The sequence below is a fragment of the Hydra vulgaris genome, chromosome 09, assembly GCF_038396675.1.
Source record: "Hydra vulgaris chromosome 09, alternate assembly HydraT2T_AEP".
NCBI classification, from domain to species: domain Eukaryota; kingdom Metazoa; phylum Cnidaria; class Hydrozoa; order Anthoathecata; family Hydridae; genus Hydra; species Hydra vulgaris.
The window spans coordinates 2,983,860-3,007,766 of record NC_088928.1 but is presented as its reverse complement, the minus strand read 5'-3'; the positions used below and the strand labels follow the sequence as shown (position 1 = coordinate 3,007,766).

At 32.3% G+C, this 23,907-nt stretch overlaps 1 protein-coding gene across 1 annotated transcript; it reads left to right on the top strand.

Moving 5' to 3' along the window:
* The first annotated feature begins 749 nt into the window (after positions 1 to 749).
* Positions 750 to 1,874, top strand: LOC136085179 (uncharacterized). Its single transcript, XM_065806467.1, has 3 exons — positions 750 to 1,008; positions 1,101 to 1,322; positions 1,519 to 1,874. The coding sequence occupies exons 1-3, from the start codon at positions 750 to 752 to the stop codon at positions 1,872 to 1,874; spliced, it is 837 nt and encodes a 278-aa protein (XP_065662539.1).
* The last annotated feature ends 22,033 nt before the right edge of the window (positions 1,875 to 23,907 follow it).

The following is a 23,907-nucleotide window of genomic DNA, read 5'->3' as shown; positions in this document are numbered from 1 at the left end:
TACTCTAAGGAAATATTAAATATCACAGAAACAGGAAAAACCTGATGGCTCAACCTTTTTTCGGAAATGTAACCCAAATTTGTTCCTACGAAAAACAACAAATAGTGAAACATGTCAACGTAATTGGTTGTGCTTTTCCTCACACACAGGAAAAGTATACTGCTTTATTTGCAAATTGACTGGGTCCAAAAGTATCACTACTAATTTTTCAATTCAAACTAATTTTTTTGGTTTTTGCTAATGGAAACATGCCTCATTGCGTGTCAGTGAACATGAATCATCTAAAGGCAATCTAGAAGCAAATATAACTTTGGCACAGCGTGACGAAAAGTCTGAAGGAATTTACCATGAGCTAGCAAAGCAGGAATCTAAAATATGGGTGTACTGGAATCAAATACTGCAACGTGTGATAAGTAATATAAAGTTCATTGCAGAACGAGGGTTAGCTTTTCGAGGCGATAATGAAATTGTTGGATCACCACAAAATGGGAATTATCTTGGAATTTTAGGAACTGCTGAGTGAATATGACACTTTTCTTGCTGCTCACATTAAGATGCATGCGAATAAAGGAAGAGACCATACCAGTTATCTGTCTTCCACTATTTGCGAAGAAATTATATATTTGACGGGCTCACAAGTTTTAAAGTACATTTTCTGTTCTATCAAAAAATCAAAGTATTTCTCGGTATCTGTCGATTCTACACCAGATGAGGCTCATATTGATCAGTTAACTATTATAATTCCTTAAATGGATATGCAAAAGTTAATACCGAATGAGAGATTCTTAACATTTATCCCTAATACAGGTCACACTGGTCGTGAAATGACAGAGGCATTATTGAAATATCTGGAATCCAATGGAATCAGTTTACATGACTGTCGAGGTCAATCATATGACAATGCTGCCAACATGAGCGGTAAATATTGCGGAATGCAAGCTTTGATAAAGGAACAAAACGACCTATGCATTTATGTCCCATATTGTGCACATTCGCTGAATTTAGTTGGTATGGCAGCAGCAAAAACATGTTCTGCAGCAGTGAAATTCTTTGACTTTGTTCAAGAACGTTAAAAAAGAGTTTGCACGTCTTTTTTACAGCATCACCTTCACGTTACCAAATCCTTACAGAAGCACTGTCTAGCTCTCAAGAAAAGACAAACAAGAAAAAACTGCTGACACCTAAAGGATTGAGTGATTGTCGTTGGTCATGCAGACATGATGCAGTTAATTCACTTGTTGTTGGATATGACAAGCTTAAGGTGGCTTTGGAAAAAATTTCAGTTAACAAGGAGGAAAAGGATATTGTTCGCAATGCTGCTGGTCTTCACAAGCAAATGTGCAAGATCAAAACTGCGCTATATTCATTGTTTTGGAATGAGATATTGGAGCGATTCAATGCTCCAATATCTCCTGAAATCAATAAATCCTGAAATGGTATTGCAGTCTGCAGTAGATGCCTTTACTTCACTGAAAGCATTCGTGGAATCAAAACGAGAATGTTTTGCTTAATATGAAGAACGTGCACAAAAATTATCTGGTTCAACTGAATATTCGCAAGCTCAACGTCGTCAGCGGAATAGAAATGTTCGCCTCAACCCATCAGGTTATGAAACTGGAAATAAAGTTCAGCAATCCCCAAGTGATCAGTTTCGCACAACAAGTTTTATCCCAGTGATTGACCAATTTAATGTCTCACTTAGAGACAGAATAATTGCTTACAAGAATGTATGTGAGTATATTGGCTTTTTGAATCGCCTTGATGAAATGAAATCAAACGAAATAATGACGTCTGCGAACAATTTGGTTAACAAGTACAAGCCCGACCTTGAAGAAAGTCTCGGAAATGAGCTTGATCAATTTCAGCCCTTCTAAAGCTTTATATGGATGACTATAATGCTAATGCAAATGTGCCCAAAGAACTTTTCTTTTACAAAATTTTAAATGCGAATAACTTCATCTCAAGTTTTCGAAATGTAGAAATCCTATTAAGGATGTACTTGGTCCTAATAGTCTCTAATTGTTCGGGAGAACGATCGTTTTCCATATCGAAACTTATAAAAAACAGACTAAGGACCAACAAGAGCCAAAATCGACTTTCTTATTTGACACTAATGAGCATAGAATCCGATTTACGACGGGAGATTAATTTCTCAGATATTGTGAAAACATTTGTTTTGCAAAAAGCTAGAAAGGCTTACATTTCTTTATAATCTTACAAATTTTTACAAAGTTGAACAAAATACATGTTTATATCATTATATGTTTCATGTATATTGATTGTTTTTATTTGTCCATACATTGCTTTAGCATTACCCCCAATTTATATAATGGTCAAACTTTTTGCGGAGTTACTTTAGATTTAACACATTACATTACAATACAATTTTAAAACCGGTAAACGGTATTAAACGTTAGCTATGCTTGCTTGAAAATCTTTCTCGAGGGCCCCCACAAATTTCAGTGCCCCAGGGCCACACAATTGTTTAATCCAGCCCTGATTGTATGTGTATGTTATAGAGGATAATAATCTGAATTTTTGAGAGAATTTTCCTCTTAACCTAATAAAATATTAGTTTTAGAGGATAACATTACTGAGTAAAAAAATAAATTAACTTAGTTAAAAAAAAAATTCGATCATATAAATGATTCAGAGGTACAGATTAAGGGGGCAATTTAAATAGCACACCCTGTTAAGGAATTATCATTTTGTCCCTTAGCTATAAAAATCATAGAAATTTTTTGTATAAATAGTTTAAAAAACTTTATTGGAGGTAAATTAATATTTACTCGTGTATCATTTTGAGTCAATAACTGCTTCACAACAACGACCCATTGACAAGATCAATTTTTGATCCAAAATGAGTCTAAATTTGTTGCAATTGATCGATTTATGTTTCTGTCAACTTTCTTCACAAATTTTCTATCGGATTAGGGTCTGGTGACTGCGTGGGCTACTCCAAAACATCAATCTTGTTAGCGTTAAACCACATTTTAACATTTTTGACCGTGTGCTTTGGGTCGTCGTCTTACTGGAATTTACTAACCAAAAGAAATTTTCCTAGGCATAAGGCAACATGACGTTTTCTAGTATTTCTTTGTACATGTGTTGGTCCATTGTCCCTTGAATTCTATGCAACGAGCCTACACCACGCCTTGAAAAACTACCCCAAACAATCACCTTGCCACCACTATGTTTTACAGTCTTTAGAGTATACCAAGGGCTGAGTTCTTAGCTTTAAGGACAACGAAATATTGTTTTCCGTCGGATCCAGAGCAATTGAACTTAAACTCATCAGTCCAAAATGTATTACAAGCTTACAAGTTTTTTTTGATATAATACAAAAACTTTGATTTTTTTTAAGAAAAAGTAAATGTGTGTTACTTAAAATGACCTCAAAAATTTACACACGACCGCTAAACAAGCAATTTTTATAGTTATAAATGTTTAATGAGTTTTTCCGTTCAAATAAGTAAACATTGTTGATGTTATAACAAATACCAGCCATTGGTATAAAAACATAAATCTTGATTTCAAAAAGTTAAACAAACTAGTCATGAAAGTGTGTTATTTATATTATCGCCACTGTATATGTATATTTGTGTGTGTATGTATGTCTGTATGTATGTATGTATGTATGCATGTATGTATGTCTGTATGTATGTATGTATGTATGCATGTATGTATGTATGTATGTATGTATGTATGTATGTATGTATGTATGTATGTATGTATGTATGTATGTATGTATGTATGTATGTATGTATTTATGTTTGTATGTATGTATGTATTTATGTATGTATGTATGTATGTATGTATGTATGTATGTATGTATGTATGTATGTATGTATGTATGTATGTATGTATGTATGTATGTATGTATGTATTAGGGTGCATCACAAATTTTTTTTTTAATTTCAGTTGTCTGCTATTTTATTTTGTTTTGCCAGCTGACATAAGTATTATGCTAAAAAAAAAAAAATTGGGACAATATTTAGAGGTCCCCCAGGCCCTTGATAGTTTTGCAGATTTTATATAACAAAATAAATCTAAATTATAATTTTTATTTAACTTTTATTTCGCTGATTAAACAATGTTACACTTTTTCATATAAAATAAATAACATCGTAAACATAAAAAACCTTTATAAAAAACGTCTTTAATCTTTTAATTTATAATATATATATATATATATATATATATATATATATATATATATATATATATATATATATATATATATATACATATATATATATATATATATATATATATATATATATATATATATATATATATATATATATATATATTTATATATATATATATATATATATACTGTTATAATCAGTCAGGGACTCAAAGAAGGTAAGGATGATGCGTTTATCATCACAACCTTTTCAAAGAGCCCCTTTAGTCACTATTGAAATAAAAATAAAAAAACACTTTAATTTTTAAAGAAAAATAAAAAATTTAATAAAATTAAAACACATTAGAAGAAAAAAATAAAAAATAAATAAAAAGAAAAAATACAAAAAAATTTGAAAACAAATACTGTAAACTATAATATATATGTCAGGAATTAAGGACATGCATTTTAGTTTGTTGTTTAAACGATGAAATGCTTTTTAGGTCTTTAATATTTTTGTTTTGGAAACGATTCCATATTGATGGACCTCGGTTTGTAATTAGAAAACTTGACTGGTGTGATTTAATTTTTCTTAATTGATAGTCGTTCCTGGTATTTGAACGCAGAATAAATTATTATAATATTTAGTCTTTGGTTTCTATGTTTTTAATCTTTGGTTGCCATGTTTAATTTTGATGTTTTTGTTTTTTCTTTCATAGTTTCACGAAATGGATTTGAACGATAATGCAATATTAGACAAAGCAGTAACACCTCCTAAATCTAATAAACTCAACAATTTTATTCTTTCTTCACTGGTGGCAGTCAGTCATCAAAAAACTCCAGAATCCGGGTCAAAAACAAAACGACAAACTTGACTAGCCACGAACATCTTTGGGTTAGGAACCTCAGTTTGTGTTGATGATGGAACAATAACTGGCATTCGGCTGCCAACATGTATGCAGGTTTTGAGGTGTATGATGTACCACGCAAATGTTGCTACAAAATCTCAGCAAACAGGGTCTGTCGGTGCTCCTGCTAGATTCACAACTGCAAAGATTGTGCTAGACAAAATTAAAAAATTCTATTAAAAAGCCAACATTCCAATGGTTACAGATCGTAGAGCCTGCAAAAAAATTGTCAAACTGCTTGATAATAACAACAAACTGGAGGAAATGCAGACTATGTTGGCATCAACTTTTCAGCTCTGGCCTCCAAATGTGGAAAGTCTCATTAAGAATGCAGAGAATCTGGCATTTCTGGCATTTCTCAATGAAAGGTGACAGAACTGCCAGTTTTGGGGCTTTTGACAAGACACTTGCAAAAAAATATCCAGACGCCATTGTCGAAATGCCGCAGAAATTGAGCGTATGAAGCGAGCACATCGTGAGATTGAAACATCATCAGCCATGGTATCATCTGAAGTCGTGTTAAGCGATGAGGGCAGTAGTATCCGATCTAACAGTCCCGCTTCGGAAGACGATGTAGATTTCGAAGCTGCAACAAAAGAAAAAATTTCAAAACGGCAAAGACTTCCACTGGGAACAACAGCATTCATACCTACTAATGTGCTTAGCTGACCAAGTCTTGTGTCACTGGCAACTCGATTGAAGATGAAGCCAACACAACAAGCAGCATTCACACAAGGATTGATAAATGAGTCCGGAGGCGATGTTTCTATGGTTGCTGCTTCTTATACAACTGCGGATCGTTCACGATGCAAGGTAGTAAGTGCAATATCAAATAAAATCCAAGATCATTGGGTACCACCTTAACTGTGTTCCTTGCATTGGGATGGAAAAATGACTTCAACTCTTAAGAATCATCATATTACAGAAGAACGCATGACTGTGATTGTGGGCGATGCTAAGTAGATTAAGTTGCTGGGAGTTCCAAGTTATTTCAAAGCCACAGACCAAACATGCGGACAAGTTATAGCTGAATTAACAATGAAGCTGATGACCGAGTGGAATTGTAATGATAGAATTATGAATATGACATTTGACACAACAAGCTCAAACACTGGCCACATGACAGCTGCTTGTATTGCCATACAAAATAAATTGCAACGTGCTGTCCTTTGGTCAGGCTGTCGCCATCATATTGGTGAAGTAATTCTTTCACATGTTTTCACGGATCTAAAGATTAAAGCATTAAAATCACTAGATGTCACATTATTTACAAGACTTCGCAGTAATTGGGATTTGGTATCACATAATTCCTCTCAAGTACTTCCATTCCGTCCAGCTGATCATGGCATGCAGGCTCAAGAGCTCCTGGCAATGCTAAAAGATGAGGTGATCGCTCTAGTCAACGAACAGGTTGAATTTTTACTTGATGACTACCGAGAATTTTCCGAGCTATCGCTAGTCTACCTGTCTGCTTCCAATGGTGAAGTGAATTTTAGAAGACCTGGTGCTCTGCATAAGGCTCGCTGGATGGCTATCTACAGTCTCAAAATTGCATTTTTAGAATCACAAATTGCAGAACTTTTACCGGGAACAACTACCAGTCGCCACCAAGTTACAAAAATACGTGCATTTACAACATTCGTTACTCATATTTACATCACATGGTGGCTCACATGCAAGAAAACCGTAGATTCGCCTTTGAATGATCTACAGCTCTACAAGCGCCTACTGGAATATGAGGTTGTTGACAAAGTTATTTCTCAATCAGCAGTTCGAGCATTAAATTGCCATCTTTGGTATCTAACTGCAGAAATGGTTCCTCTCGCACTGTTCAGTGATCATGTACCTTTGTTGGAACGACAAGCTCTAGCAGATGCTATACTCAAAGTCAAACCGTTGGCTGATCTGCAAGCGCAACTCAATCGATTTGGTAATGGATGGGGCAATCCACGACTTCCATTGTACATTGATCGTTCAACACGGCTGTGCGACCTTGTTTAGGTCGATTCATGGTTCACAATTTATCGTCTTCAGTTGGATACCAACTTTTTACAACTTCCTGTCAATGAGTGGAACAAGTCTGCTCTTATATATTGAGTAATGAAAATGTTGCAGCAGTGAATGTTGCAAATAATGGTGCCGAGAGAGGTGTCAAACTAGCATCGGACTTTGTCGAAACTGCTCGATCGGATGAACATTTTCAAAACGTTTTTCAGGTTGTCGAAAAAGATCGCAAAGACATTCCAAATCTGTGCCTCAAAAGAAAAGATGTCACAACACAACAAAACTAACTGGCATTCTGATAACTGCATTATACTCAAAAAGGTTAATCACAGTCAAACTGTTTCAGATTTCAATAATTTCAACTTTTACATTTTAAAAATTATATTTAAACTAGAGATTTAACAAAGTTATTCGATAATTTCAAGTAAAATTGCAGTTTTTTTTAATGTGGCTCTAAAACATTGAATTTTGAGGTTTAACATTATTATAGTCAAAATAGACATAATTATACGGAATTTTCTGTGACTGTTTCTGTGATTTATTCAGCGTCGCACATTGGTGGTAATTTGAATAAATGCTTTTCTTCATGGGGGACCTCTAAATGTACTTAGATTTTAAAAATCTTGCCTAACTTATCTGATGTCATAATGGAACAAAATAGAAATATAGACAGCTCTGAATTAGACATTCAATTTTTTTCCATGCAGTTGTGATGCACCCTAATGTATGTATGTAAGAATGTATGTATGTATGTATGTATGTATGTATGTATGAATGTATGTATGTATGTAATGTATTTTACTCCAGACAAAATCTTAGTGTTGACAAATCATTTGTATGCTTTCAAGGACGGTTGCATTTTAAGCTATATATTCCTACAAAAAGCTTTGGCATAAAACTTCATAAATTTACTACATGAAGTAATATTACACTCAATTTTTTGATATATTGTGGTAAAAACATGTTTTATGAAGATGGAAATGAGGATATACCCAGCACTGAGCAAATACCAGCTGCACTAATGGAATCTTTTTTAGATAAAGGGCGTATACTACTTACAGATAACGACTACGCGAGCCCTACATTAGCAACTTTTCTCTTAGAAAGAAATACACACCTTGGTGGAACAGTTAAATCAAATAGAAAAAATTACCGCAAAGACATTGCTGAATTTTGCATTAGAAAAAGAGTAAGCTGTATTCTATTGCTCCACAGTTGATTTGCGTGTTATTGCATGTAATATTGAGCTGTCAAAAATAAGTCAGGAAATAAGCAGAGGGTTGTATGTTGTTAACATACCATTAAGCAAAAAAGATTACCATTGGTAAAACCTATGTAAATGACTCTGCAATAAAAAACCATCAGTAGTACGATCATTTAAAAGTCACATGGGAGGGGTTGACAGAGTTGATCAACAGTTACATAGTTAAGGCACATTGCGTAAAAGTTATACTTAAGTGGTACAAAAAATTAGCATTCAGAATGATTTCACAAGTGACACGAAATGCACATAAAGTTTTCCAACACGATACTGGAAAATCTAAAACAACATTTGTAGATTTTGATTTATGCCGAAGGCCGGTTTTTACGTGGTGTAACGTGTTACAAGTGTGACAAATATATTTTTTACATTGCCTATTATTTTAGTAACTGCAAAGTTTTAAAGTGCTTAAGTTAGAAACAGGAATTTTGACCAGGAATATAGCGGGAAATATCTCGGGTATGAAAAGATTCAAAGTATTTTTCTCTGTCACTTGTTACAACATTTTTGTTAGCTTGCTGTTTTGTCATTTACGACCTTGTCCGCGCAAAACAAACATACTTTAGCAATTGACACGTGTTAAAGAAGTCGGTTTTAGGATTTTTACTACCTCAAAAATTTTATTTAGTAATGAATTTTTAAATAGTCTGTCATTTTAAAAATAACAATTTTGAAAAGAACAATACATAACACACCCTGTAAATATCCATGGCTAACATCACCCGAAAGGACCGAACAAATCCTTTTAGATGGGCATTATATAGACCTAGTGTGAACATTTAGAGCTGTTTTTGAAATCTTTTAACTACGTCCGAGCCATTTTTTTCATTTTTAAGTTATATAGTGAAAATAACCAAAATCCAAGATTTTCCAAAAAAATAAACAGCTCAAAATCATAAATTACAGTGATTTTTTTAAGTTGTAGGTATATAGAGATCATAATAAAATAATTTTAAGTCATTTCAAACATCCAAAAGTTTGTCAGAGCCATTTTTCTCATTTTAACGTTCTATGGTAAAATAACCACAAAGTGTAAAATTCCATAAAGTATATTTTCACAACTTGCTTGGTCTGGACAATATTTATAATAAAAAATAAACAGATTCTTACATATTGCAAATTTGAGACTAGAATTAAAAGCTTTCTTCACAAAATGCATAATCCAAAAACAGTTTTTAAATTTCTCAAAAAATTCTAAATTTACAATTTATAATTTTTTTTAGTCCAAAACATATATTTCTGAAAAAGTTGAGTTTGTAGGTGTTGTTTGTTACAGATGCTTGCTGTTATAGTCAACAACACAATTGAAGAGTTGTTTTCCATATTCTGGATGAGTTGGGATGCGCTTGTACCGCTCCCAGTGAACCTTAAACCTTGAATGCATTGCTTCGGTTGCTTGTTCGCTGAAGATTCCGAGGGAGGTTTGATGTTTTTCTACAAATTCAGAAACATGGTAGAAAACAGCATGGACCTTAGGTGTCACCGATATTGGCAAGAATAGGAAAGAAGTTTTAAACTTCTGAATCGTTTCTTTATAATTTTCCTGCAGAGTTGTTCCAAAGCATGAAGTGACAACTTCTTTGAAATGTCTTAGAGTTTCAATGAAACCAAATGCTTGATAGGCACAAGCTTTTTCTGCCATTCTTTGGAGAATGTCAAGGTTTTGCATAAGCTTATGACATTCATTGCCAGCAAAGTGTCTGCCATAGTATGGCTAGAGCTAAATGTGCAGCCAAGTTGGCCATTCTTTGGCACCAGGCCATAACTCAGAAAGATTCTTGAAAAGATGATTGACAATTCCAAGAAGAAGATGGAGTTCCATTGATGGAATCACATCCAAAATGAGTGTTGAGTCATCCATTTTAATCAGTGGTGGATGGATTACATTGTCAAAATCTTTTGCTGATTTTGTATCCGATCCAGCTGCAACATAGGCTTCAAATCTCTCCTTGATTGATCCGAAACTTCTGGATGTTCCATATTCTGAGAGATTGTCAGAATCAATGTTGCACCAGCAACAAGGGTGTTTGCTTGAATGGGATTGAATTCCGCAAATGATGTTAGCCATCTTGAGATCGCATGCAGAAAGAAACATCATTTAATTGAATGATGTTCATCATCAATTTGACGTTCTCATATGTTTCAGAAACATTTTCAGCGATGGCAACTATGAGCTGCCGCTTGACACCTGTGTCTCGGGCAGATGAGCTTGTCAGCAAGCGAAGACTTTTTTGTTGAGGACTTCTTGTTTCATCATCTTCATCAGTTACCTTGATAACTGCTAAGCTCATTTTCAAGAATGATCCTCCTCCATCAATGCCAGGCTTGACAAAATGATTGGAGCCGTATTCCCTTGACAACAACACCTTGTTGGTTAAGTCCTCAAGATTTTTGCAGTGAATGATTGTTCTCTTCTCTTCAGCTTTTCCTTTTCTGCTGAAATGTTGACAACTGATAGTTCGAAGAAATCATTCAACGATTTTCCTACAGCAGCAAACTTTTGCTGGAAAAATGGCTCAACTAGTCGAGTTTCTGTTGCTTTGTTAAGTGTTGAGGCAAGTTGTCGCATTCCCGTGTTGGATAGTCCTTTGTTCAACTGAACATATAACAAGCTTTGCATTGTAAGTGTTGAACTGGTTGATTTGCGTGCAGATGCTGGGCCTAAAAAGCAAATGAAATAAATTTAACAACTTTTTGTTACTTGTGAATGATTACAACAACAATAGTTATGAGTAAAAGTGATTCCCACAGAAGTTTATTATTACCTGGTGTTAATGGAAATAACTGCCCTCCTCTTGCTTGACTCAGCCGGACAGTTCCTCCAGGAAATGCATCCTTTGAGCTGATGATGGCAGATGCAATTTGCTCAGCACCAACAGGATCTGACTGGACCAATGCTTGCAAGTTTTGGTGTCTTGTTCCGATTGTGCATGAATGTCTGAAACCTCTTGCAAGAATGGACAAACATTGTGCGCATCTTTTCTCTGATGACTGTAAGCGGGACTTTGGTGATGGGCCAGGCTTAGAAGATTCACCTTGGTCAAGGTTTCTGTTCAGTTCTTTTGGTGCCAAGGGATGTTTCTGGTTGAGCTTGAGTTTTGCTATTTGGCAAATGAGGCAGTCACATGGACCAGATGTTCGTGTCAAAGGCTTGACAATGATTGCAGAGAAGTTGTAGATTGCAGGAAGTGAAACACTCATGTCCCCAGCATCTCTCTTTTGCAAGAGAGTTCGGCAAGCATTGCAAATAGCCTGTGGGACTCTTTCATCTGCAAAGTCAATGTCTGTTTTCAACAATTTGTGAATTTTTCCAATGATAAAGTCATTTAACTCTCGGTCTCCTTTCCTCATGCAAAGAAAACAAACAGACTTTCTGCATTCTTCATGTGTTTTTGCTTTATTTGGCATTTTTGATGCTTTATGTCTTCATTTTAAAAAATGATCTTCATTCAACAAGGAAAAATAATTATGAATGTTTTTTATTTCATAAATTTCATGATAATCTTTATGTGTACACAATTTTTTGTGTACATAATCTTATTGTGTACTTCATGCCAATGGAAGGGGGATGACAGGGAAGGATTTAACCCTTTTTAATTTGAAAAGTTAGTGCATGCATGCGTACATGTACATAAAATCATTGCTGATGCTTAGTCATTACAAAGTAACTAAATTCAAATGAAATTCATTTTTTTAATTTCCAATAATTATTTGATCTTCTGGGATGTTTGAAATGACTTAAAATTATTTTATTATGATCTCTATATACCTACAACTTAAAAAAATCACTGTAATTTATGATTTTGAGCTGTTTATTTTTTTGGAAAATCTTGGATTTTGGTTATTTTCACTATATAACTTAAAAATGAAAAAAATGGCTCGGACGTAGTTAAAAGATTTCAAAAACAGCTCTAAATGTTCACACTAGGTCTATATAATGCCCATCTAAAAGGATTTGTTCGGTCCTTTTGGGTGATGTTACCCATGGATATTTACAGGGTGTGATAAGTTAAAGTCATTCAACAAAAATGACCGACGGATAAAGTTCTACTTAGTATCAGGTTCTTAAGATCAAAAAGTACTTAACCATTTAAAATATTTGGCGCCTAACGTTTTCAGTCAGTGACTTTAGTTGGAATTATTGTTTTAAAAAAGTTCCTATATTATTTATATTGCGTTATTTGATTCAACTGTTAAAGTTTTGTAAAAGTTTATGTAATATTTTTTCATTACTTTGTTTTGAGTAATAATTCGAACTTGTCCTGCTTATCATTCATCTTTATTTATTAAGTGTTAAGAACTTTTATAATAAATATCCGTCGCGCATGTTATAGATAAAATAATCAAATTTTTAGTGTTTAATTTGAAAACAATCGCTATAAAAAAATGTAAAGAAACACAAAGCATATCTAATTTTTTTAAAGGGTTTAATATCGTTTTAAATTTTCATCAAAAATTATTTAGTTTAAATATTTTATTGGCTTGACAAGACACGATTTTCTGCTGCGACGACAAAGCCACCCAGGGTCTAAACCGCGTATTGTGTTTCGTACTTGGGTCCAAAATGGGGATTATAACCAGCCCTATAACAAAACATCTTAGCGCGGCCGAAAAAGAAATGGTAAAGATGTTGTGGTGAGCCACTACACATACACCTGTTGTTATTTATTTTAAGAAAACAATACATTTTTTCTTTTACGTTACTTTGCCGAAAATCCTAAAAATGAATGTAGATTGAAATAGAGAATAAATTTTAAGTTAATTTATTTTTAGCATTATGCAAAGAAAGAAGGAAATACAAAAATACTTATTTTAAACTAGGCCACTTAACGCATTTTCTAAGCGATAGTCATCAGTGACGAAATGCTTAAAAGTGTTCGTGACCGATTTTGTTCGGGTTTAGGGTTTTTATGACTGCTTCGTACCTATCGCCATTTTTACCTAGATAGTTTGAGCGCAAGTAGTACTCTTAATTTTTGACATTCGTTTTCGAAACCATCATTTGTATCAAAAATCAATAAGGTAAATGTAACAAGTTTCACTTCTACAACTTGTCGCAAATATTCGCGTTTTTTCCAGGCTACGGGGTGTCTTTTTTGTTAGTTAGTTTTTGTTTATTTACGTTTTAATGTTTAACTTAGTTTTAATATTTAATTTACGTGCGTAACTCTTAATTTCAAAAAAAAACATCTTTCCCTTAAATCCTTTTGCTTTCATATCTAACCTGGCTTTGTTGCTTGTATAGGCAGTCTTACTATAAAGTTTTCTTTTGTTAACGGAAATAAATGTTGCCCTGCTTGAACTTGAATACAAACTTTATTTAGACAAACAGTTAACAAATCTCTGGTATTATCGTGTCTGTTACTAATAAAGCCACCTTTTATACATGACAAATGCGAGTAGTTTCTTGCATGACACGTGCCTGTCATCAATGCTTTCACCACAAGCTCAGTATAATAGTATATTACCAAGTGGCATTTTATTTCTCAATTGAGTCTCTTAACTTATTTTCATTCATATCTAAATTTTGATCTTTAATTTAGAAAGGTGTTCACCCAATTACAGGCACCTATGTCGCAGGCCTCTGTAACAAGCACTTCAAAATTTTTTGTAAGCCTTGCGTTAATAATTTTTACTTCGTAAAAATTTAGTTTTTTTTTCGTTTCATTACTTTTTTCGTTTCATTACTTTTTTTTCAATCTCTTTGCTTTTGTTTTATTTTCAAAAAAAGTTTACAAAATTAGTCCTTTTCTTTGATCAAACTTGACTGGTTAAGTATGGGTTCTACGGCCAACTGTTCATTGACTATTGAATTTTTAAATTTATTCCAAATTTAAACAATATCTTTTACTATATTAATACAAAACATATTTTTACACATTTGTGACAAGTAAAAAAAAGTAAATTATCTACATTCTAAGGTAGAACAAATGTAGTAAATTTACCTTAACTCCTAAACTATATTTAATCAGTTACTAAACTATATTTATTATATTTAACTATATTTAACTCCTAAACTATATTTAATCAGTTAGTTATATTTAATCAATTAGTTATATTTAATCACAAATTATCACACAAATAACTTCAAGAAAATTTCAAACGTCGGATTAGGCTTTTTATTCATTCTAGCGTAATCAGTACTTTTTATTAGGACCCCCTTTCGCGTCTCGTTTTTTAAACCTAAACTTAGATCTATATCCCACCCCCACTCCACTTGAATTAAGCATGCGAGAGAAGGAAACTTCGACGTGACAACAGTACAATTATTTCATCAAATTTTCATAGCAACCAAACTTAAACGACGCCACGCTACATCGAATAGTTGTAAGGAAATGCGAGGAAGAAAGATTGAAGAAAACAGCTAAGACATATAATTAGGATGTAAAGCCCTAACGGGATGTACCACAAAAGGATATACATATTAAGAAAGCCGATACAATATAAGATAAGCCGATACTATTTATGGTATAACCAGGTCAATATCAATATTTATAGCACAATTACACAAACACATCAGTTAGGACAGTTTATACCAGTATATTAATAGCTGTATATGTGCCATATTTTAAAAAAACCTGCATTTTTAATCGTATAAACGTCTACGTTTATATTAAAAATATAAAAAGTATAAAATCATAGGTATTACTGCAAGTAAACTGAAAGCAAAAATACATAGATATAATTTTAACTTTATAAAAAAAAAACAACAATCCCTTCTGTGACTATAAGCAACAGTTATTTAATTATGCAATAACGTAATTCGTGCAAATTTTAAATTACTAACAAATAATACAAATCCCTTGTATTTTCTATCAGTGGCGTAGTGTGCAATGCGAAACGGGTGCTATGTCAACGAGAGTAGAAAATACATAAAGTTACTAATTAGATAAATAAGGAGTTTTATTACATTTTATCAATTATGACAACAGAAAGGGGGTGAGGAGTGGGTGGATAAAGGGATCTTTAGCGAGGATACTATTTTCTGCAAATCAAGTATTCTTTCATATGCCTTTAAGAACAGATTTTTAAAAGTAATTATATACTAGTAATTTTTAAATGATATCCATTTTTCCTTACCAAATATATTTAATATCTATATCATATCAGAAATATAATAGTATATACAAATAAAAAAATTAAAAGCGATAATTAAATAATATACCTGGAAAAAAAGGACCTCAGATATTTAAGTCAATAACATGCATCACAACGATAACAAGCAAACAATAAAAAACAACCGAAGCATAAGTTATTATTTAAACTTTTTCTAGTAAAATCAGTTTATCGTTTGACGCAATTATTGGTTTTATATTTCAACAGAGTGTTGAAATTTTTTTAATTTCTAGGAGTGTCGCAATCAAGGTTTTTCATGTGGATTTATTGACCTCCCAAAACATATTATCCAACGCTTGGTTCAGGAAGTGCACGAAAAGCACTTTTGATAGAAAAAATTATTCTGGCAGAAGCTTTAAACCTACCATTGATACCAAACACTGATTACCGTATAAATGAAATAAATAACAGTCAAAGAGGTAAGTTAATTGTTGACGATATTCTACATCTTCCATTTCCTGAAGATTTAAAAAAAGTAACAGACAAAGTGGAAATCAATAACTTCCTAATGCGACTTTAGAACTCATTAAAGAATATGCTATTAATAAAAGTGCTATAAAGTATTTGTCTTCTCTTAAGAGACACTATTCATAAAATGAAATATCGATTTGTTATTATTATTATTGTTATTATTTCTGTTGTTATTTTATTACTACTGTTATTATTTCTGTTATTATTATTATTACTATTATCATTATTGTTATTATTATCATTATACTTTAAGAATCATGATATTTTGTACTTTTGTTAAAAATGTGTTAAAAAACATTTCATTTTACATTGTCAATTTTTAAACATTAGTAAGTATAACATAAGTTATTCATTATGTTTCGAAAATCGAGGGGCCGGTTTTTATACGGAGGTGGGAGAATAGGGGGGGGGGGAGACAAGAAAACTTTTTCATCAGTAAACTGTACTTCAATCGCATATATATGGTATAATCGCATATAACTTTTATTAGTAAAAACAGCCTTCTCCCAGCCAAGATCTTCCAACTCTACTTCCTCGTTGCTACAATGCCTGAATTTACTTTATAACGATAAAAATGGAAAAAATAACTGTTAAAATCTGAACTTGTTGAACCTATTGCGTAAAAGGAGCGTAACAACTAGAATGTGATTGATTTATAATAATTAGGAAACTGGCAAAAAGTCAGAATTATGAAAATGTCTTACTGAAAGTCTTTTGCGATTTGGTAAAGAAAAATCTTCACTGAGTGCTTAGTGGCTACATCGCATGGGTTTATCACACGATGGTATCGTGTATTGCATAATAATAAAATAACAATAGCATATAAAATATATATAACTATACTATATATATATATCTATATATATATATAACTATATATATATAACTATATATATATATATATAACTATATATGTATATATATATAACTATTGCTATAAAATAACTATTGCATAGTTTAATAACTATTAATTACTTCCTACCGAAAAATCTTATAATAAAACTATTAGTCTTATAATATTTTCTTAAACAGTTATTGAAAAGTATAATTAAAGAGTGTAAGATATTTCTAAAACTTTTGCTTGACCATATTCAGTTTTTTAAAAACAAACAAATGGTGGTCAATAGAATAAGTGCCGTTTGTAGGAAGGGTAAAAAGCTTCCTTAAACACTACAAATTTATCATGGTTTTTTTTAATTGCAAGATTAAAAAGAAACTATGCAAAAATTTTTTTTTTGGAAAAATAAGTCATTTGATTCATTTTTCCGTAAAATTGGTTATATTATTATTATTATTATTATATAGTTTTTTTTTGTATTAATTTGATCATTAGTTTTAAAAATAAAACTAAGCAAAAGTATTAAAAAATACAAATTTGGTCATAAATTTTAAAGCTACATGCTAAGTAAAAAACGCATTTTAATGAAAGCTGCTTGTCGTACTTGAATTATTTAAAGTCTGGTTTTTAAAAACATATTTTTGGAAATTAAAAGTTTTGCCATGTTAAAACTCATGATTGAAAAATAGAATTGATTTAATTTAACCTCGTCTAATTCAAAACAACAGCTACAGTATCTTTTCAATATCTTCAAATGAAAAATACAATCTGGTTTGTAAAAGTTAAACACTTAGTCCAAAGTTAAGTTGCTTAACAACCAATTCTTAATGTTTAAGCAAATAAAAAATTCTTATTTCCAATAATTGCTCTGTTCAAGTTTTAAAAATTTGTAAGTTAACAAAAATTTTATATATGTCATTCAATTTTTCACTGATTTGTTTAAATATTATTTAGATGCAAGTTGTGATGCAATTTATAATAAAACTGGGAAATTAAAGACATTGAAGGCAAAGAAATATAAAAAACTAACTTGCTTGATAAGCATAGAATTCAAAACATTTTTCAAAAATAAATTTGAAACAATATATGCTACATCAAAATTTTTATTTACCTATTATATATGTGATCATCATAAGTCATGATCCTCATCATGATTTTTCTTAAAATTATTCATATGAAATACGACTAAGTAACTGATATGAATTATTAATATCAACAAAATGAATAAGCTACAATTTTCTATAACAACATATTAGCATAAAATTATTATATATAGTAAACAATATTATAGACAACTAAAATAAAAAAATTAATTAGATAAAATATTTGTTTTTTTCACTTTATTATTCTTTGCTTCCACTGTACCACCTGCTCAAGTATTTGAGTTGCATGCTCTTTTAGAAGATGTTCTAAGCCTAATGTTCGCCAACTATTATAGCAACTTTTACCTTTACAAGAGATTTAAATGCCAATTATGCAACAATATATTTTCAGCAACTTCGTTCATGAGCCTCTCAATGATATTGAGAGGCTCATAAAGGAGATTGCTGTTGATGCTAGCTGCTCGTCTGTCCTGATTAATTCGAATCTTTAATAAAATCTCTTCTTAACTCTCTTAAATCTTGCTAAGTTCAAACATATTTTATCGAATCTACGAAAACATCTTTTATCGAATCTACGAAAACATATTTTATCAAATCTACGAAAACATATTTTATCGAATCTACGAAAACATATTTTGTCGAATCTACGAAAACATATTTTATCGAATCTAATTCTCTATTTTACAATATAACAACTGAAGAGTGTTTCAAATATTTTTTTCAAATTCGAATGATTTTGAATTGTTTCAAATTGTTTTCAAGTTTGAATGATTTCAAGAAAATTCAAGCAGTTGAGCGTGATTGGAAAAAAGTTGTAATTATTAAATTGCCGATAAGATTGCTAATTTTTTTATTCAAGTGCCACTCGTCAAATGTTTCTAATAATTAGTTTTACAAACTTATTATTAACTTATTAATATTATTACTAACCCTTTTATAATTTTATTTTATCATGGCCTTTTGTGTCAAAGTTAAAACTTTATAACTACTTAATTACTTTACATTAATGTACATTTATTGGAGTGAATGGGTATATGGCCAATATGTGGTAATGAAAAACCTTATTTTGGCTTTTATCATTGCTTATAGAAAAAAGGCTGGGAGGAGTTAGACTTAAGGTTTTAACTGTTGGTAACACTGCTAATAAAACCTAAATATAGCTTAATCTGACGATAACGTTTATGGTCTTCAAGTTTATTTAGTGCGGTACGTAAAGGAACGACTTTTGGAACTTTCTAATATTTTAAACTTCTTATGTATGTTTTATATCTCCTAGTGTCAAAGCTAATGAATTAAATAAAAGTTAGTAAAAAGTTGGGGACGACCGAAATCAATTGTACTTTGTTTAATCTCTTAAACCTTTTGGTATCTTGAGTGGTATTACATTATAGCTGTCAGTTTAGCGACTCGCCAAAACTTTTTTTAATTTTAAAAGTTGGCTTTAAGCCACGCAAGTTAATAGTTGATCACAAAAATTCTTTCGTTACCATTTTTGAAGGAAAAATTTGACTAATATCCTTCACTTTTGCTAAAACTTACGTTGAGAGATTTAAATGGCTTAAACTTTGAATAATATCAAACAACTTTTTATGAAATTAACACCGTTTTTACGAGTTTGAACGCCCTCGAGCTATATCTAGGCGTCTTAATCTATTTTAACATAGATCACTGTTCCAAAAAAAGGCTTCCCACCCAAACCATCTGTCCCAGAGAAACCTTCTTGAGGGATGGTAGTCTGTACCTAGAGGATGAAAAAAATATTTTACTCAAAATCACTGATCGGCGTCCGAGAGAGAAAATTGCATTTTAAATTTATGCCTAAAATTTGGAGGACCAATGAAAGCCACTTGTCAACATTAGTCCAAGAGTCTTTGAGCGACTTAAGCAGATGGTTCACAACTCCTAATAACAGATGGTACTCCATTCGAGAGATAAGGTCAATAAGGAGAGAATCATCAGGAAGACTGATAATTGGAGAATGAATAGTGTTGATAAACCATTTTTCTTTTTTGCTATCACCCCCAGAGGCAATGAAAGCTTTAAAGTTTTTCTTGATAGAACCAAAGGTTCAAGGAGTTCCACAGCTTGCAAGATTCTTTGCATCAATGTCACACCATGTACAAGGGTGTGAACTAGCATGTGACTGAATTCCACAAATAATGTCTGCAAGTTTCATGCCACAAGACAAGAAGAAACTTATTTGGTGCACTTGGACAAGTTCAAAGATTGTTTTCACATTCTCATAGGTTTCTGGAAGTTCCTCACAAACAGCAAGTAAAAGCTGCCTTTTGACACTGGAATCTTTTGCAGTTTGATGAGTCAGAAGTCTTCTAGCGACATGTTGTGGGGTTTGTTGCACATCAATAACACCCAAACTGACTTTGAGAAAACCTCCTTCCCCATCTATACCCACTTTTACAAGGGTGTTTTGAGAAATGTTTCTTTTGAGTAGAGTTTTTTCTAGAAGAGTCTTTGGATTAATGCAATGTGCAACTACTTTTGGTTCTGCTAATTTGCTTTCTGATGAAAACAGAACCACAGTGTGAGTAAATTCAGATGCAAGTTGTCGCCCAAAAGACTGAAAGTTAGTTTCAAAATTTTTTTCTTTAATGCGGGTCTGTGACACATTGCTCAAGGTTGAAACCAGTTTCTGCACTCCAGAGTTATAAAGACCAGTGTTAATTTGTACTTTTGCTATGTCTTCAGCACCAAGGACTTCTTTTTCTGAAAAGAGGCATTTGGATCGTGATGAACCTGCAAATAAATTACAAAATGTAGTCAAGATTCTCAACTATTACACAAACCAATTATACTTTTTATTCACATTATAGACATTATTTACCTTGAAGGACTGGAAATGGACTGCCTCCTTGTGCTTGTTTGAGACGTACATGAGCAAAATCACGGCCAATGACTGAAAAGCATTTTCCACATCTTTTCTCTACAGTATTTTGAGCTTTTGTAACCTTGGCTGGTCCTGGGTTGGATGAGTTATCAAGAAAAGTAGACTTTTCCATATAGTCTTGCAGTTGAGCAAATCTTGCAATCACAGGTTGAAGTTCTGGTCAGTCTTTTTAGACTGATTGAATTAAAGTTGTGAAGTTCTGGCAAAGTGACCTTCTGACCTTCATCACATCTTCTATGTGATGATCTACAGGCCTCACATACACCAAGAGAGACTCTTGGATCTTAAAAATCAATCTGTTTCTGTAAAATAACCTGTGATCTGTGTTTCATATTGTCAGTGCTCTAGAAGCCATTTTGAAACAAAGAAAGCAGATACGTTTTCGGTTTTTTCATGAGTCTTTGACCTATTAGGCATTTTGTCATGAAAAATTAAATTTTTTGTTTTAAACAAATACAAATCTAAAAAACACAAATGTAAACAAACATATACATGTCTTTTTCCAGAATTTTACGTGACTTTTAGGTTTGCGTTGCGCAACAAAACTCCGAAGTCTTAGTTCGCTTAACTCCAGAAAAAAAATTTAAAAAGATTTTTCGTTTTTTTAGGTGACAGTAAATTTAATTTTATTGTTTTTTATGTATGTAGAGTTACTTTGACTTAATACAGAATTTTTTTTTAATACAACTGATTTTATTTTCTTTGAACCTTTTCATTTTTAGCATAAACTTTAAATGCAATTATCCCTCTCGGACGCCAATCAGTGATTTTGAGTTTAAAATTTTTTGATCCTCTAGATACATACTATCATTCCTCAAGAGGGTTTCTCTGGGTCAGAAGGTTTGGGTGGGAAGTCTTTTTTTGGAACAGTGAGATCTTAAATAGCTGTCCATTCTTCCCCTGAAAAGAAACTATGGAATTTTTTCCACCTAGGATATTGTTATTACATCCCACCTCTCCCTAGCTGTTTATTTAGTTTATGAAGAGGTTCCAGCCAGAACATTGAAAACCTGTATTACCTCTAAAGTATTTCTCCTAAAAATTGACTTTAATTCATCTTGCGTTCGAGTTTCAAATGTCATTACATTATAGTTTTAAATCAAAAAATGCTTAAATGTTTTAAAGTTAGATTTGTTTCGTTTATCATTTACTTTAGACAATTATTTACATTTTTTCATTGTTTATAACATTGCCTGCACAATTATTTCTTCGTGAAACGAATCTTTTGTTCGTATTTTAAGTATAAGATAAAAATAGTAATTTACAGACATATGACCATTAATAACATATGGAATTAAGTTTTTAAATCAGGCAATTGAGCTCAATTTAGTTAACATTTGAGCTAAACTAAGGAGGGGAGGAGGAGGGGTGAGGTGGGGCTATAGCTCAAAACCCAACAGTTTTGGAAGACCTGTTCAAAACTTATCTTGGTGGTGTGATAGATAATAATTTTTAATTCAAAAAAAGGAATAAATGATTTTACTCTCAAACTAAGTCGTCTAACGGCATGTTAACAAAAGCTCGAGATTACGTTAACTTTGAAACGTTGGTATTGCGATAGTAAAGTCACCCGAATTGTTTTGATAATTGATTGTCATTTGCATAGTTTCTTTCTTAATTCTCCTTTAGAAAGCCGCATTTTCATATTTCCTTAACATATATGTGTAAAAAAATCAAGCACTAAATATTTCACTTGCTCTTCCTATTTAATTGTTGCATTAGTTCGCTAACGCACCGGCCAGATTAGCTTCTTTCCGCATGACAGCGAAGTTGCACTAAAAAGCTTAGCGGATTTGTAACTTTTTTATAAACGGTTATCTTAAGAAATATATGAAAGTAATGTTATGTATAAAGCGAGGATATTTGTTGCTACATGTTGAGTACACGTTTTCTCTATTTAGATCGGGTTCCAGATTGTACAGCAGAAGCTTTCATTCGTGGCCTTCATCGTTTTATTGGTCGCTTTGGCGCACTCGTTTATTTTATTAGTGACAATGGTTCTAACTTTTCTGCAGAAACTTCTCGAATTCGCAACGTATACATTGATGTTTCAACGTTCCTGCTGAGCCTTGGCGGGAAGGAGTATTCAAGAGGATTATCCCAACTACAAATAGAACACTTAAAAAAAGCCTTGGCACATCAAGATTTGCATATGAGAAATGCTGACAATATTGGCTGAAGTTGAAGTAATTACAAATAACCGTCCAATCACTTTTGTTTATAAAATACATAGAGACGAGCCTCTCACTCCAAATCATTTTTTATTTAGAAGAAATGCCTCTGGAATCTGTGAAATCTAATAATTTTACTGTTTAAAGCGAAGATTATCAAAGATATTTACTTCATAAGGTGATTTTGGAACACTACTGGAATGTTTGGAAAAAGGAATATTTAACTAATATAAGAGAACTTCACAAAACCATTACAAATCAGAATTGGAGGTTTCAAATAAAAGTTAGCAACGTCGTGTTAATTGATGATTCAAAAGTTCCACGTTCAGTTTGGAAAATGGGCATAATTTAAAGTTTACTACAATCCAGTAATGGGCAGGTACGGGCAGCAGAAGTAGAGGTAATCTCTTACGATAGATCACTTACTGTTGAAAGAACAGTTAACAAGTTTTACCCGCTAGAAGGACACAAAATATCGAATCAATTAATTACATTTATAAATGAAACATTTACAAAATTTCATTTACAAAAAACATTTGTAAATGAAAAAAATATTAAAATTCTAAATGATCATGTTAAAGTGCCGACCGCAGTGATGCTTTAGTTCGCTAACACACAAGCCAGATTAGCTTCTTTGCGCGTGATCGCGAAATTGTACTATAAAGTTTAGCGGCATGCGAAGGATCTCTCTCTCTTCTTCGATACACTTGGTGGAGCTCAAGTCTAAGTAAACGGTTATCTTAAGAAATATATGTAAAGAATCTCACCATAGCATTTTATCTAGAAATGAAATAAATAAACGCAATTCTTTAAAAACACCATTGTTACCAATTTAGCGACTTTTTTGTAAGAGAGGGATTAACGCTCCGTTTGTTTCAAAACTTAAACTTTCCAATTCAGCGTTACTATTAATTACCATTAACTTCATTAGATTCCAGTCTATCCTTCTTTAGAACATCCTCCTGAACATCTGAAAAACAAACTTTATCTTTAGGTCCAAG

Bases quoted from the DNA above. Each gene is read 5' to 3' on its own strand.
- LOC136085179 (XM_065806467.1), top strand. From the start codon at position 750: ATGGATATGCAAAAGTTAATACCGAATGAGAGATTCTTAACATTTATC. The intron at 1,009-1,100 runs GTATGGCAGCAG...TCTTTTTTACAG, and splicing joins ACATTCGCTGAATTTAGTTG to CATCACCTTCACGTTACCAA. The intron at 1,323-1,518 runs GTCTTCACAAGC...CTTAATATGAAG, and splicing joins TATTGTTCGCAATGCTGCTG to AACGTGCACAAAAATTATCT.